This window comes from Pectinophora gossypiella, chromosome 20, assembly GCF_024362695.1.
Source record: "Pectinophora gossypiella chromosome 20, ilPecGoss1.1, whole genome shotgun sequence".
In the NCBI taxonomy this organism is placed as follows: domain Eukaryota; kingdom Metazoa; phylum Arthropoda; class Insecta; order Lepidoptera; family Gelechiidae; genus Pectinophora; species Pectinophora gossypiella.
Window position 1 is genome coordinate 9,374,763 of NC_065423.1, and position 16,923 is coordinate 9,391,685.

The window sequence follows — 16,923 nt, forward strand, 5'->3', positions numbered from 1 at the left end:
TGTTTACAGTTAACATAATATTTAGATTTTCAATATTTCGCTGTCGCGCTATCACGGCCATACTGATACGCAGCTCGTGCTCTGAGCTTGCGTTTATTCTGAAACAAGGGTATCTTTTAGTTCACTGTAGTAGCATATTCAATTTGTAACTAAGTATTTGTGCTGTTAAGTCAGTTGTTGTAAGTCTATATCGGTGCATCGACACGAGCTTACAATTGGCAAATTCAATAATAATCGTTTCATTCATTAAATTGCATTGTTACGCCCAGTTGTAAGTCTATATCGTTCCATCGATACGATCTCACAAATTAAAAAATAATAGTTTCCTAGTCCGTTATTTGTTCAAAGATCGGATTAAAATGGGTGAAGATGTTAATCAACCAAATAGTTTTTACTTTTCGCCAGACTCAGAGGCTTAAATTTTATAAGCTTGTTCTGGTTGAAAGTTCAGTTGACAAACTCAGCGGCCAAAAATATAGCTTGTTTCAACAACATCACGGTGAAAGGGACGTTTGCCAAACTCAGAGGCTTTAGTTGCTTGGATTAGCAGCAGTTCCAGTCTCAGAAATATTCGATGAACTCAGAGGCTATTTTGTGGCTTGTTTTTGATATTTGTTGGTTGTTGCTTCTGGTGATTTTACTTTTCGCCAGACTCAGAGGCTTAAATTTTTATAAGCTTGTTCTGGCTGAAGGTTCAGTTGTCAAACTCAGCGGCCGAAAATATAGCTTGTTTCAACAACATCACGGTGAAAGGGACGTTTGCCAAACTCAGAGGCTTTAGTTGCTTGGATTAGCAGCAGTTCCAGTCTCAGAAATATTCGATGAACTCAGAGGCTATTTTGTGGCTTGTTTTGACAAGTGACCTTTACAACCATTTTTTTTTATTTCTTGTAAACTGCTATCACGGATCATTCTAAATTCGGGTTTGGTATTAATCTGAGATGTTCATGAGCTATTGTAGTATTTTTTTTTGGCCAGGACGAAGACTTTGTATTTCGTATCGATTATTGCCAATAATTTTTACAATTTGATATGGCCCTAAATATTTAGGACCTAGCTTGTTATTAGACCATTGGGTTGCTTTACAAAGCACAAAGTCTCCTGGATGAAATAATTTTACTTTAGCACATTTGGAATCGAAACGTTTCTTGCTTTCTGAAGATTGTTCGGTCATTCTGATAATCTATTAAAAGAAATGGCGGCTATCGGCAATCAAGCGCCAGCTTAGTATACAATACGCTGCCACGAAGTCACCACCACACGGCACACACGCGGCACGGCTGCCACTCTCAGAGTGTGCCATGCTGTAACGCCTTCGCCGTTTGTCATTCACTCGTCGTCATTTAGCAGTGGTCACATGAAACAAAATAACTAGGTGTATTATCACATTCACATGACTCTTTCAATCGGTTTATAAAGATTTGATTAATGACGGTAGATTACAAATCACGTTGTAATTTAACGAAAGTTCATTTCTTTATTGCTTGGAGTGAGAAAATACAGCTTAAACCACGCAGCGTTAGCGTGTCTGCACCAATTCAAAACATTTTTAGACCAAAATACCAAGATTTGACAATGATGAAAACCGATTTGAAAACGCGGTTTGAATTATGATTGACACGTATTGCGGGAATATATCTCGTCAATTTTGTTTTAAAATAAAGAGAAATAGTACTTTTCAAGTTAATTTGAAATCAATTTCCTCATTATTAAAAATTAAAATACACCCAGCAATGAAGTCAATAACAATAAAGTTCCAGTATGAAAACGACTCACCGTAACAATAGTATTCAAATGCAGGTAGGCACCATTATCCTCGATCCTGACTCCATCCACGATTATTATCTTATCAGGATAATACGAGTATTTGAAATTTAGTTTCATCCTTTGTGGCCGTCTTTTTCAATATAATGGGTGGGCAGCAGGACGATCCTCTACTTCTGATGTTAGAGTAAGAATATTATACTCTGATCCCAAGGTAACAGTGACCTTTGTGGAGGACGCATAGCGCCAGTTAAACAATGGCTCACTGTCACGGATTACTTTTATTGGATGTTCTCTGTACGGAGTTCGACACAAGAATGGTACAACTCGTGCGGCTCGCCGTCTTATAAGGGTTGTCCCCACTACCGTACCTTGCACGTGTGTCGTAAACAAGTGCAGGTGTTGTTTGTTTGCTAGCCGCACGTGTTGTTTACAGTTAACATAATATTTAGATTTTCAATATTTCGCTGTCGCGCTATCATATATGACCTAACCTGTATTGACAGACAGTCGCTTCTGTAAAAAACCGGACCTGTCAAATCTTCAGGTTAGGTAAGCGGACCCCGTGAAAAACGGGATAACACTAGGAAGATGTTACGAACTCAGAAACCAGGGAAAGCTAGGTACCTAGGTATAATATCGACTATGCAACCCTATAGTACGACGAGCGAGTCCCTCCTTCCTTCCCTACAGGGGGAAAGCGTACCTATAAATTCAAGGTCGCTCCCGTTTCTTACAAGTAGGTAATATTAAATACACTCCTACTGGTAGGTATGTCGGTACCTTACACATAGATATTTGATTAAGTATGTTGTTTTTGCGTCTAAGGTGTAGTGAAAGAAAATATATAAAAAAAAATTGCGACGACATTCCAAAACGTCAAATCAATATAATTTGACAGTTCTATTTCATGCCAGTACATAAACAACTGAGGCACTAACTTTTTAAAAATTTAAAAACGATTTTATGCAGCACACGAAACCGTGCGCGACGTTGCCAGCTTGTGTGCGGCTGCCGACCGCAGCGTGTCGCGCCGATTCCGCTGCGGCAATCACTCCGCTTCGTCGCTGTACGCGATCGGTCGCGTTGCCGCTCGCACCACGCACCGAAACCGCTCCACGATCGTACAACGAATTCCATAGTAAATTCCCTACCATGGCTTATACTTTAGACGTCGAACTATTTATCGGTGAAGTGAAGAAATACCCAGTGATATGGGACCTAAATAGTGAAAACCACCGGTATAAAAATAGAAAGCAAGCTGCATGGGAGGAAATAGCTAAAGTTTTAATAGAAGACTTCAATGATATGACAGAGGAGGAAAAAATTGATGTTTGTAAGTATTGCATTTCCAAGTAAACGTATGAAAGACAGGTGATTTTTGGTGTAGGTAGGTGTAGGGTGAAAATCAAAATGACTAAGAAAGCCTGCTGTACTGAAAGCTATGATAACTTCCAAATTAACGATGAGTTCGAAAATGACACTATCTTAAAAGATAGAGAAATAATAGCTACCCATCTAGAAAGTCTTGTTTTCAACTTCGACCCTGGAAGGGGCAAGGTCAAAACCGCTCGTATTCCCCGACGTTCAGTGTGAAGCGAATATAAAGTTAGATGAGTTGAAACAAGCGCCCAAGAAGCGATGGCTGGCGGTAATTCGCCGACCGCGTAAAGGGTACATACACAGTTATATGTGTATGTATGTGAGGGTTTAACCCGCTAGCATTCGCTATAGAATAACTTAATATGTAAAGTTACACCGACATTACTGGGTTTAGAGCTTTTACCATGAAGCAGAGAGTTCAGAGAATACTTTGATTACCGCGCGTTGGTAAAGACGTCTAGCTTAGTAACTAACCCAATTATCAAGAGTTTCCAAGCCGATTAGAACCCTCTAACTAGGGTTAACGATAGAAATTCTATATTAGTGTCAACTTTATCTGCCCTCACACACATAAACTTTAATAAAAATATTTAATACAGTTATATAAATTACATTTCTAGACAAGAAGCTAAACAGCAAATGGCGGAACATTCGGGACTCATTCGTGAGGAACGCTAAGAGGAAAGACGGGAAGAAGGGAGGCTACATGTACGCGAAGCATTTGACCTTCCTAAACAACACGTACAAACAAAACAGTGACGAAGAATGGAGTGACGAGGAGACTAGGAAAAAAGCTAATTTAACAAAAACCGAAGTCGATAGTTGGAGCATTGAAGAAGACAATTCCTTAGAAAGTGTGAAGAGAAAAATAGACAAACAAGACACTATAGAGTACGTCGACACACCGGTGCTACCAGATGCTACATGTAGTTATCCAATAGAAGACGAAGACAGATCCTTCTTCGACTCCTTACTTCCAGCAGTACGAAAGTTCGACTTAGATCAGAAACTTGAATTTCGAAGTGAAGTGCTATGTTTAATTAAAACTATTAGAAACAGTGACAAAAGACTGAGACTCGACGCATCAACTGGAGAATTTAGACTATGATACTTTTTTAGTAATGTAGGTTAAGTGCTTTTCTAATAAATTACTATTTTTATAACGACTGTTTTAAGAGACATTAAAAATTTATAACAAAGAATTTATAAAACCCCTATTTGGAAGTGTGCCCTAGTTTCAAGCCAAGCCTTTCATGTTACATTACAATAACGTGAAAACGCAACTTTACGTGAGACAATTTAAATTTAAGTACCACTATTACACACAATAGCATATAAATGCAATATGAGTAAAAAATGATCTTTAATATCGGTTCGGTTCTACGTAGGTATACTGCATCAAAAAATGTGAGCTAAAGGTAGAATGAGTGAGTGAGTTGTCTTTTAACCATCACAGAGTCATTGAAAGTAAAATCGACAACTGGAGCTGTTCTCAGAATTTAAATTTGCTTCATGGAAACTCCGGTACCTCTATGAATTAAAGCTACACAGACATAAATAGATTTTTTTTCTAGTGGTAGTAGTGACCATTAGAATGTTTTTTTCTAACTCGCTTTATGTTCTCTAGAGGGCGCCACATTGAATTTAGCGTATTACACATACTATATAGAGGTCAAACATATTAAGTATAACTCTCCTTTTTTCTTCGCCGACACAGTCAGGTTAAAAAACGAATCAAAGCGCAAACAAGATGCGCCAGAAACCTACTCCACTTACGCGGAGTGCATATTCACATTACAAACCAAGTGATATGATGTGATCTGTACCAAGAACAGCAACAAGTCATCATCATAATAATAAAGTGTACTTGTCTGTCGGACACAGTACATACAACTCTTGTTACAATCTATCTAAATAAAGCGCCAAGCTGGCAACGTTGTGGGGAAAGTAGCGGAGCGGCAACGTGCCGCGATCGATAGACCGCGGTCGCGGGGCGGGGGGCTGACCCTTCCCGACAACCTCACATATATGATACATACGATACGACGTGTTATTGTAGTCAGATGTGAGCACGTGTAACCCTACATACTCGACGTGACGAGTTTTAACCTTTTTGTTCACGCGGGTTAATTGATGCTGATAATTTTTGCACTTCATGATTGTCAGGTTGAGTCGAGTTGAGAGTCGAAAGATCATTAAGGAACTTAAAACATTTACAGTTTGATCGCAATAACAAACGCCTAAAGTTAAGAAAACGATCCAAATAGTATTTAACAAAGAGGTCCCAACGCGGAACCCAGAAGAAGTATTTCCTGCTAAAAATTAAATATACAAAATCGGAAACATAAATTATGCAATTAGAAACCAATAAATTACAGGCAATATTTATGAAATTAACATTGGACCTTTAGAAACCTTATCGTAGATTTATATTACAGTAATCAAAGGTCAATGTAATCAAACGCTTTGTAAAAGTCGTGTAATGTGCAATTATGATTCGACGCAAACAAACTGATTAATAAATATCGACTTCCTGTGCTGATTGCATTGTTTGTTTTGTATTATTTAGTTTTACCGACGTTGCTGTTGGCCATCTACGTGAATTGCGATCGTATGAATTTGTCTATTATCACCTGGCAAAAATACGCTATCATTACATCTGATGAAGTGTGATGAGTGTATTTACAATCAAGATACACGTTCCAATAAAGTTTATGACTAGCTCCGTCAACGACTACTTGGAGTAATGAAAACTGACTTCAAATATTTTCATCGTCACTTTCAAGTTCTATGACGACGTGACGATAGTCGACTGAAACAATAGGCTCACATGAGTCAGCTGACGACAGGATTGCGTGAGTGAAAGCAATCACCGCCCGTTTCCATACCATAGGTCCACATTCAATAAATCCAACGCAGGTGTCGCTGACTCAGTAAATTGTAAATGTTCGTCGACTTTTTATATTAAGACCAAAGCACCAAGGGAACGAGATAAAAGCTTCTACGAACTGGGAAAAACTAGAGAGAGAATTTACAACGGAATTTCTTTTTGGTACCTAAGCTGAGCAACATTGCGAACGGCGGGAAGTGTTACCAAGTCACCAATGACGTATTTTTTAGGTTATAAGTGACAAATTTTATCATGCAAATATGCAAAATTGTATTCACCGCATAATGGCATTTCGACTTTGTTTATGACACCTTCGGGAACGTGGAGAACAGAAATGGCGGACAACAGATGTAATATTATTCACATTTATAACCTGTTTATCTGTGTGAAGAAATCGATGTGACAGCATAATTTCCAAGCGATCGAGCTATGCAAATAGATAATTTACAAAAGCGTTTCTCTTTCCACATCAATGCGAAGAGCAAAACAATTCAATCACCGCTCAATTATGTAAGTCAGAGTCTACGTAAACAAGCTTATTCAGGTATTTGTTTGGTCAATGTCCATTCGACTATACATCCTGATCCGATCCTGCTTCCTGTGACTGGCATAGAAATAAGATTGGGCTGTATTAGGTTATTCTTTACTAAATAAAACGATATTTATTTGATTTCCTTTGGGACTTTTGCTCTGGCAACCCAAACTCTCGCGAGATATCGACCGGTTCGAAGTTATTTTGGTTAGCTCTAACAAGAATATTACTATGTACACGATGTAATAAAGCCTTAGTAAATAATGTATTAGTTTGATTTCTGATCTAACCACATTCCTAGAAATCCACTACCTTTTTAAGTTCAGTAACAGTCTTATCTTAATTTTTTATCGTCAAAATTACTATTTTTGGAACAAGTATCTATTTTCTCTTACAAGCTTCTTTAACCATACACGTGCCTAACTTAAGCTGCCTCAAGGCAAACCGCTTCGAGCGACAGTGTTTCTCGAAATATACTCTGAACAATTTAAATTATTTAGTTATTTCGTGGAAAAACGTGCCGCAAATAAAGCAAATTGGGGGATTCCATTTTTGATTCAAGGATAAACTTAATGTAACTGTTAAAGTTCACTTTCCTAAAATATTACAGGATATGTACAACGCACTGGCGAGAAAACATGAATTGGCGCCGCATTTGGAAATTGTTCGCGAAATCCATTAGCCAACGGGCGCCTAGTTGGTGAAAAGGGAACGGTAGCCACTCCTATGCCTGGATGAAGTTGCCATTACTCAGGGCTGGGCTATGCGACATGCGAGACCTAGAAGACAGTAGCGAATCAACATGATTTTCTTTAAATAAAAAGAGAAAATTAGACGGAAAAAAATCTTAAAATCAATTCTGACGGGAATTGAAAATGCAACTTTTCAAGAATTGAGTGTTAAACATTTTAAAATTTGTTTTCATTTCATAATCATAGCGTCGTAATAAAGATATCATTCACAAATGTTTTTAACATTCCACCACCTCACCATTTGTCACAAATAGCATATCTCCTCAAACATTAGCAAGTTCAGCATCAATGTCAGCACTTACAGCTGAAGACGACATTCTTAAAGAAAGAACTTAAAAAAATCCGGATGCAAAGCTAAAAATGTCGAGGGTTATTTAAAACTCGAAACAACAGACAACCCTGGCAAGGGAATTGGAGTAGCGTCTATAAAAGCCAACGAGCAGTAAAGAGGGTGCGATACCAGGAAATGGAACTTTCTGTCGACTAGAATATTGCTGCCATTGCGCATTGTTGCTGATGCTAGATAGTCCTTATTTGTGTTAGCAGGAGCAAGTGTTTGCGCGGTCTCCGCTTCGACTACTGTTGTCGTGTGTAAAGTATCTAGGGGAACAGAGAGTTGTTATTTTGGTTTAAACATGGTGTAGAGCAGGAATTTCGATTTAACCAAGATCCTTATCTCTTATCTTATAGTGTTAAAAGTGATGGGTTTATGAATCTTAAGTTATCTCTACCCATATTTTTCTCAATATGGACACAGAACAGAATACAAGAACAGTAACAGCATACTCGTAGACATGGATTAAAAGTATTTTTACGCCTTGCGTTACGCCTCTTCCAAAGTTATTTATATTAGGTAAGCGTTGAAAATATAATAATGTTAAATTAAAAATACATAAAAATAATGTTTCAGCTGGTTTTCCCGTTGGGTCAAACACACATTATTTCCTCGTCATGTCTGAGCAATACAGAAACAAAACATCATAAACTTTTTATATGAATTATTGCTAGAACAAAACAACGATTTGCACCTACACGTCATTTATCATCCGGAGCCTGACTGATGGACATTTCAAGTGCTAATCAACGGGCAACATCATCTAAAACTAAATGATGATTGCTTTGGAAAAAAAGTTATTGAACATTGTCTTTGGTATTTGGTTGGAATTTAATTTATACCTTCGAGAAAAGTATGATAAGACAAAGAAAAAGATTTTTAATCGTCATTCTTTATAAAATGCTGCTCAAAAATCCTGTAAATTAAAAAATGTAGACAGAAAAGAAAAATATTGTTTGCTCAGTAAGGAAGGTATATAAATTGACTTGTGCTTTTGGACAAAGTGTGAAACATGATAGAAATTAATAGAATGGGTAGGCAGTAACTAATTACTATGAAACCAAAATAGGGTAAGGTGGTGGTTTGTTCACATGTCTCTACTACTACAATGATCATGATAGCTTCTTAATTAGCTAGATGTATCTACATTATCCACAGATAGAAGATGTAATACTTAGATATAGCAGACAAAACAAGGACAACCGGCGATTTCCATTTGTTTTGCTTGGAAAATTTTGTAGGTAGATCAGACGTGGAATTGAATATTTAATAAATAAATCTTGCGCTTTTATACGACCAAAATGATAACGAATGAGATATCAGCACATTCCTGAACATCTTTCAAATCACATTCGCAAATTCGACACAGGCAAAAACACAGTGAAAAGCGACAACAGACAAATCCTTTGAGAATACGAATATGTTACGAATTCTGCAAGCAAAAACTGAATTTGTCGAAACGCCACCAGCTGACAATCTGACAATCACGGGCGTGCGATAGGATATTAATCACCAAGAAGACAATACCATAGTTTCGACATTCGGGCACTATACGGTGACGCAAGCGACAACGTGCACCCAGCCAACATAATAAAAATAAATAATAATAGCCGCGCGGAGCGGCAACCTCGCCTCTGCGCGCACGGAGTGGCAACGCGATCGATGCCGCAGGTTATCGGGCAGAAAAAAAATGATAACATTATCATCATTCATAGCATAGTTGAGGTGTAATAACGACGGTTATAATTACATTCAGCTATCACAATTTATACTATAGTTGACTCTTGTTGATATGCGACGGTTTTAATGCGCAAAAACATGTATATTTTCCTTACCAATCATGGACTTTGCAAATGCTATTTTTACTGAAATTGCTTATTAGGTATCATCGTGTCAGTAGTTTTGCTATTCAAGTGCTCAGTCAAATATATTTTTTTAATTTTCTCAGAAGATGCGACGTTGGTAGATAGATGTTCGTCTAATTTATTTTATTTTCTTTGTCGCCTTTCATGCTAGGTACCTATCTACCTACCTATTTCTAAACTCGCAGTCAGTGTAGGTATGTATGTAGGTGGTAAAGGTTAAAGTGCACTGCATTCTTACGCATCATAGATCATTTAAGGCCGATTTTAGAATTGTTAATTTTGAAAAATCCTGCGCGTTCTGTTAGAAACAATCGACAAAACGACATTTATGTCGTCAAAATCGACAACACAACTGTCCCCTAATAAAAATGTTTAAAACATTACCACAATTTCTCTATTCACTCGGCCTCCCAACAGCAAGCCGACGAAATACTATCTCCATTAAAAATTAATTACATTAGCATAGTTTCTTACTTTTTTTATATAAATACAGGGGATTAAAACGCCGCATCGAAGCAATTCATCCAATGAAGCAGTATCACAATTTGACATTTGCGCATATAAAAGTAAGTGCGCAATGCAAACAACTGTCAAATAGCAATATTGCTTTTTTGGATGAATTGCTTCGATGTGGCCTTTTTAATTCCCCTGTTGTTAATAGTGAGAATTTAGCTGCTGAGAAGTTAGTCTCAACAGACTAGATGTTGTTTTTTATGATGAATGTTGTGTTCACTTGTAATTGGCTTACACATTAGTACTGTTTTACTTTGTTTAATTAAGACATAACTCAATGTTATAATGTGCATAGCTGTAAGTGATCCATTAAATAAATAACTAAATCGATAAAATGACTGACAAAATTTTATCACGTTGCGCATGTTAGCTCGATTGATGTTACCCAGTGTGATGTTTTTTTTTTTCTAAATTAACATATAACCAAGGAGAGTACATAACAAGAGAGTCCTGAAAGCAAAACCTTTGGTTGCAAAAAAGGTAGGTAAGCAAGTAACCTACCTACCAACTATGTTCACTCATTAAAACCGTGGAATTTCGGTTTTCTTATGAAATGACTAAACTTACAGACATAATTGCTCTTTTTGAACAAAAAACCGATTCTAAATGAAATGAACCCACGTTCAATGTCATTCTCTTTATGAGAAGCAACGGCCAATTAACCACGAAATCAAAATGAGAAACCTGTTTTGATTTATTTAATTGGTTGGATTCCCGTTACAAAATGCTACGCGAACAAATATCTCTATACGTAGGTATATAGCTAAGCTATAGCTGAACATTTACGCGAACTTATCCAATTCGTATTGCCAAAACAAGTTCGAAATTGGAATATTGTGGGTGCACGAGCTGGCAACGAGGCGGTTGGTGGCGCTCAGTGCGGCAACGTTGCAGCGCCATTTCGCCCGCCGCGCCGCGTTGCCCGATCTGAATCAGCTGTCTGTTGGTAATGCGTAGATACATACATACAATAATAGCTATTGTACTTGTGTGCGTTGGTTCCTCGACAACAATATATCATACATACCTACTTTGCGTACTACAAAACTTGCAAGGCGCCCGCCCCTTGATTCAACTTTTTTCTATGCGTGCGCTGAACTGAATAATTTGCAGCCGCGGACTATCACTGTTGCAAAATTTTACAAACCTAGGTAGGCAGATGCCTACTATCTTATAGAATATAAAATAAAATGTACCCGGCTAAAAACTCTATAATAAAGCACTTTTTAAAATTAAACTGACAAAAAGCTTTTATAATGTCTAGCGGCGAATATTTCTTGGTAAGATAGGTACTTTCTGTTTGCATTGTATTGAGCACAGTAGGTGTAGACGTTGACGGCTAGCAAAAAACCTATTTATACCTAAAAATCCGATGTAATTTTTCTTTACAGGCTAAAACTGCTCACTCCTATAGAAAATTAAGTACGTTATGTCTGTCAATTAAGAGTTTTTGAATTGATTTTCGACAGCTCTAATGACGAAAGATGGAGTTTAAATCAATTTTCAAAATTTGTTACTTGCATAAAGAGCTCTAGAATAGGGTTGTCTAAAGTAAAGTAGTTTAATAAAGCATACCTTTGTCGAGTTCACAAAAATCCTAATACCTAATAAATTAGGTAAAATACTTTACATTGTAAAGTACAACAAAAAGCTTTCGTGTCAAAGTAAATTTGTTTCTTCTACGTCCGGTACGAATTTAGTTAAGTAACAAAAACTCGCCCCTATTATTACACGTATTAAATAGAACACAAAGGCAGACATTTTCTAGTCATTCGTTCGACCCAGACTTTCTAAAGGTCTAAAAAATAGTCATTAGGTGGCAGTTTTTATGAAAGCCTATTTCTTTGCAAGACTTGGACACACTTAATAAGACATGACGAATTTATTAAAAACATCATGGAAGAGAAGATAGAAGGAAAGAGAGGAAGGGGAAGTTCAAGAAGAGCTTACATGGAACGAAGTCAAAGAATTGGGTAGTTTCCTAGATCAAAGATAAATCATGAAAGTCTGATCACTAAATATAAATAAAGATATGTTTAAAACTGACAAAAACATTTTCTTTTTTCAATTTAACTTATTTTGTAATTTCATATAAAAAAAAAAAATATTTTTTTTTAAATTAAAATCAAATATTTTTTTGTAATCAAGAAAAAAGCATTAATAGGAGCGACAGTGACAAACATCCATACTCACAAACTTTCACATTTATAATATTAGTAAGAAGTACGATAATTTTTATTCTACGTCGTTTCAAAAGACGAAGAGGAAAAAACCGTAGATCCATAAATACTTACTTACATCTATAGGTAAATAAAATACCACGGTATAAAAAGTAGGGAGGTATATTAAGCTTGGCAGGAAGAAATCCAATAAGGTGTGGAACTGAAAGCCGCACTCAGGCCGGCTTAAGCCACCTAAGTCGCCTGGCTTAAACACCAGGGACCATGGGTAGTGAAATCTCTTTGAACAGAACTCCGCTGTGGTTGAATCGGCTTGGAGGAATGGCTATAGAGGAGCTACAGAATGCTAGATTAGGTTGGTTGGGGTTATCTCAGGGATATTAGAAACTGCTGTAGAGTGGCGCAGTATTCCTTTATTCAATTGTACGGGTAATCTTTTTTGTATATATTAAAATTGTTCCTTGGTTAATTTTCTGTGCAATAAGATAGATAAAATACTTTATTGATCACAATGGACACAAGATACAGAAATAATGACAACAGACACAGAAAGGCACAACAGGCGGCCGTATTGCTCATGCAGCAATTTCTTCCATGCAACCTTTAAGGAATATTTGTACCAATTAGACGGGTGTGTTTGCTCGAAACAGCGCGTTTAACAGGACCATCCTGGACAAGACATCGACTGATTTTATAGAAATAGAAATACTCTTTATTTGCTTTTGAAAAGGGTAGATTAATATACACATACATACATACATAAACTCACGCCTATTTCCCGATGACTTAAGAAGAGACTATGGAATTCCCATATGCTTCGATCCTGACACACTTCTCTTGCCTCCTCCACATTCATCAATCGTTTCATACACGCACGCCAGTTCAGAGTAGATCGTACTGAACCTTTTCTAAGGACATCTCCAATTTCGTCAATCTACGTCCTTCTAGGTAAGTAGAACTGAATTTATAGCAATTCCATTTTGGCGATTCATAATTGGATGAGCGTGATAAGTGATCATTAAAAAATATTAACTTCATGTGCCAATAACAAGGGATTGACGATTTTAGTGCTCTCTGATATATCTTTGACTATAGACCTATTGCGGTCAGGAAGACAGAACAGGGGGGGTTAAAATGGCCACACCAAAGCAATTCATCTAAGATAGCAATATTGCTATTTGACATTTGTTTGCATTGCGCACTTAATTTTATATGCAATATTGCTTTGTTAGATGAATTGCCCCCGCGTGGTGGTTTAAGATCTCCCTATCCATCCATAGGAAAGGCCCGTGCCCCAGCAGTGGGGACGTTAATGGGCTGATGATGATGAGATGAATTGCTTCGATGTGGCCTTTTTAACCCCCCAGAGGAGCGTCATGTTATGATATCACGCCTGTATCTCCGGGGTAGGCAGAGTATAGTACATACATCCACTCCTCGCCAGCTATGTTTAAGTAACAGGAGGCGAATCTACTGCATCTTAGAAGCCACGTAATTCAATAATCCAAACATGAATTCGAACTCATAAAGACGGATTCAGTGGTTTACAGCCCGCATCTATGGATGTGAAACTTCACACTGACACACACACACACACACACACACACACACACACAAAAAGAAAGACAGAGAGAGACTCGAGGCTTTTAAATGTGGTGTTGAAGGAGGTTGGACAGAATAAGTTGGACAGAAAGCGTTAGGGAAAAGAGGTAAATATTTAGAGTTATTAAGAACAGAAAAGGCAAGATGACTGGACACTTAATAAGACACGACTAATTTATTAAAAGCATACAATACAATACAATACAAATACACTTTATTGCAACAAAATAAAAAGAAATAATTACAAACAGTCTCTTAACTAAGTACATGGAAAATGGCGGCCTTATCGCTTAAAGCGATTTCTTCCAGACAACCATAAGGGAAAAAAGCAAAAAAAAAAAAACATCATAGAAGGGAAGTTACAAGGAAAGAGAGGAAGGGGAAGACCAAGAAGACCTTAAATGGAACAGATTAAAGAAGGCGAACCTCGTGTCTTATAAGGAAGTTAAAGAATTGGCCTTTGATAGACAAGAATGGAGAATGCTACACGGACAAAAGCGTGGCTCTTAAATTAATGTTGATGAGAGCCCGCACTAGGAGTCGAACACGTGATACTACGATGTACAATCAAAGAGCAAAAGTGCAGTCACTGAGCCCAGCGTATTAGTTGTAGATAGTGGTAAAATTATGAACCATTAGTTGTCATAATTATAGAATTTATATTTTTGTAGGTGTTTTGTACATGTTACCAGGAAGTCAGAAACTGATTGGGCTTAGCAGCTTATCGTAAGTCACCACTATAGAACGACTGAAATCTGTGTCTGTCCTCGGGAGTGAACCAAGTCACCAGACAGCTCTCATTCAGATGCGGTTAATAAATGCGGACGGGTATAGCCCGACCTCATTTGGGCGACGGAAAATCGATACCGACTCTCAGTATAACTTTGTCAGGCTTCTAAATGTTGGCTACGGTTCATTATATATACATATTTGTACATAGGATAATATACATACATAATACAGTGTGTTAGTGACATCGTAACGAAAACTTTGAGGGCTGATTCAGACAATGATTCCGAGTTGATATCAAATAGAATTTTCGTCAACAATTTTCGATTATCCCCCTCAGTATTCGTTACGATGGCACTTACACCCTGTATATGCAGATAGACTAAGGCTGTTACGGAGTGGTGGTCAACGGATGGTTGCGATATCGAGGCAGACCACCAGCCCGATGGTCGGGTGACGTTGTGCGGGACCGGAAAGGATGGCGTGAAAAAGAGGAGGCCTATACCCAGCAGTGGGTGGACACAGGCTGACTAAATAGATAGAATAAAAAGATCTTAAGTGCAGTTTTCCCTAACACAGTTGGCGCGACCAATTTAGACGGTGATACGGCTCATCACCTATCACGTTGGTCTAACAGAAAGCTCGGTGAGGCGTGGGTACTTAGTTCATCTTACGGTGGATGTACCTCTGACTACCCCAATCGGGATATAGTCCTGAGCTTATGTTATATGTTATATTGTATATACGTAGAATAGATACATTACACGGTGTTAGTGACACCGTAACGAATACTGAGGGGGATGATTCTGAGTTGATATCAAGTGGAATTTCCTGTCGGAAAATTACTGATAACTTTAGTATTATTTTAAATTATTTTCAGCTCCATACTTTTGCGACGGAAATTTCCAATTGACTACTCAAACTACTCTTGAATCAGCCCTAAAAGTTTTCGTTACCATGTCACTAACACCCTGTATATATACAAAATTTGCTTAAATACACGTTGCCTGGACAAACACGGAAAAAGATTATAGTTAAGGTGTAAGGAGGGCTTACTAACAAGAGAAAAAAAAGTGAATATGCCACGACGTATACAAGTGCCTCTTAGTAACAGTAGGTACGCGGAAAATATATACAAACATTTAACTATTTCGGGTCAAAAGACAGGGTTCTAAACGTCGGCCAAACAGAAAACCTTAGTTGGGTTTTAATAAGAATCGGTACGGTGTCTTTAAAAATAAAAAAATCCTATAAAAAAACAGACATCAACACTAAACTAAGTAGAGCGTGTTAAAATGCATTGAAATACACCCAGCACCCTCCCTTATTGCTACCCTACTTGTCCATAAACATGTCACCTTTTTGGTCACTACACTATGGGAACTATATAGAGTTGTAACTATAGTTTACCCTGACTATAATCAACCCGATGTCTTCCTTATGTAACCCCTACTTTTATTGAGAAAAATATTACCCTAGTAAAAAGAAAACAGTGGGTAAACTACATACACACGGTTGAACATCGGCTATTTGAATGGTTTACATAGTCATAGGATCGACGTATGACCTTCATGTTACTTCGTATCAAAAGTGGCTGCAATTTGTCTAGATTACAATACTATATAGCACATAAAAAGAAATAATTAAAAAAAATAAATAATAATAATTAGATCACTTGCGACTCTGCCTAGCCGTTTAAGGAGCACGGGCGTGAGTTTTTATTTTATATTGTATTGTACAACCCTATCGCATCAATTAGACTTATCAACAACAATTAAATATGCTCACTAACATTTGTCCGGCCAAGTAGTTAATGCCATTTGCGGTAAATACGTATACAAAAAGGCACGTCAAAAAAAAGAAAAGAAAAAAAAACACCGTTAGTGACACCGTTCAGAATATTGAGCAAGATAATTCAGCTCATGATTCTGAATTAATATCAAGTGGAATTTTTCGTCGCAAAATATACGACATATTTTGTTTGTTTTTTTTAAATTATTTTTAATTTCATACTTTTGCGATGGAAAATTCCACTTGATATGAACTCAGAATCATGAGCTGTCATCGTCTTTAGTATGCGGTACATTGTCACTAGCACCCTGTATGCGCGGACGGGCGGTTTGTATGCGCTAACCGTCATTCTATGCACAAAGTATGCAAAATATGTGAGAAATTTCGGTTGCTTTATTGTAGGGGTTGGCAAGAGGTGGGGAAAACTACAGCTGACATTTTTTTTAAAATTTTCTATGACATATTTGACTTGGAAGATGCCATAACCACATCCCGGACACTTCATACAAATAACCTTGTTTTACACAGACACCACACATTGACGTTATCGTACACGCGCATCTGTGTGAGTGACGTCTGACGCCATAT

General features: G+C 37.4%; 2 protein-coding genes across 2 annotated transcripts in view; one reads left to right on the forward strand and one right to left on the reverse strand.

Moving 5' to 3' along the window:
* Positions 1 to 16,923, reverse strand: part of LOC126376193 (titin) — a 167,808-nt gene that overhangs the window by 140,629 nt on the left and 10,256 nt on the right. The window lies entirely within an intron of this gene.
* Positions 2,802 to 6,844, forward strand: LOC126376311 (uncharacterized). The gene is made up of 2 exons (XM_050023639.1): positions 2,802 to 3,100; positions 3,768 to 6,844. Exons 1-2 carry the CDS (start codon positions 2,920 to 2,922, stop codon positions 4,253 to 4,255), a joined length of 669 nt encoding a protein of 222 aa, XP_049879596.1. The 5' UTR covers positions 2,802 to 2,919; the 3' UTR covers positions 4,256 to 6,844.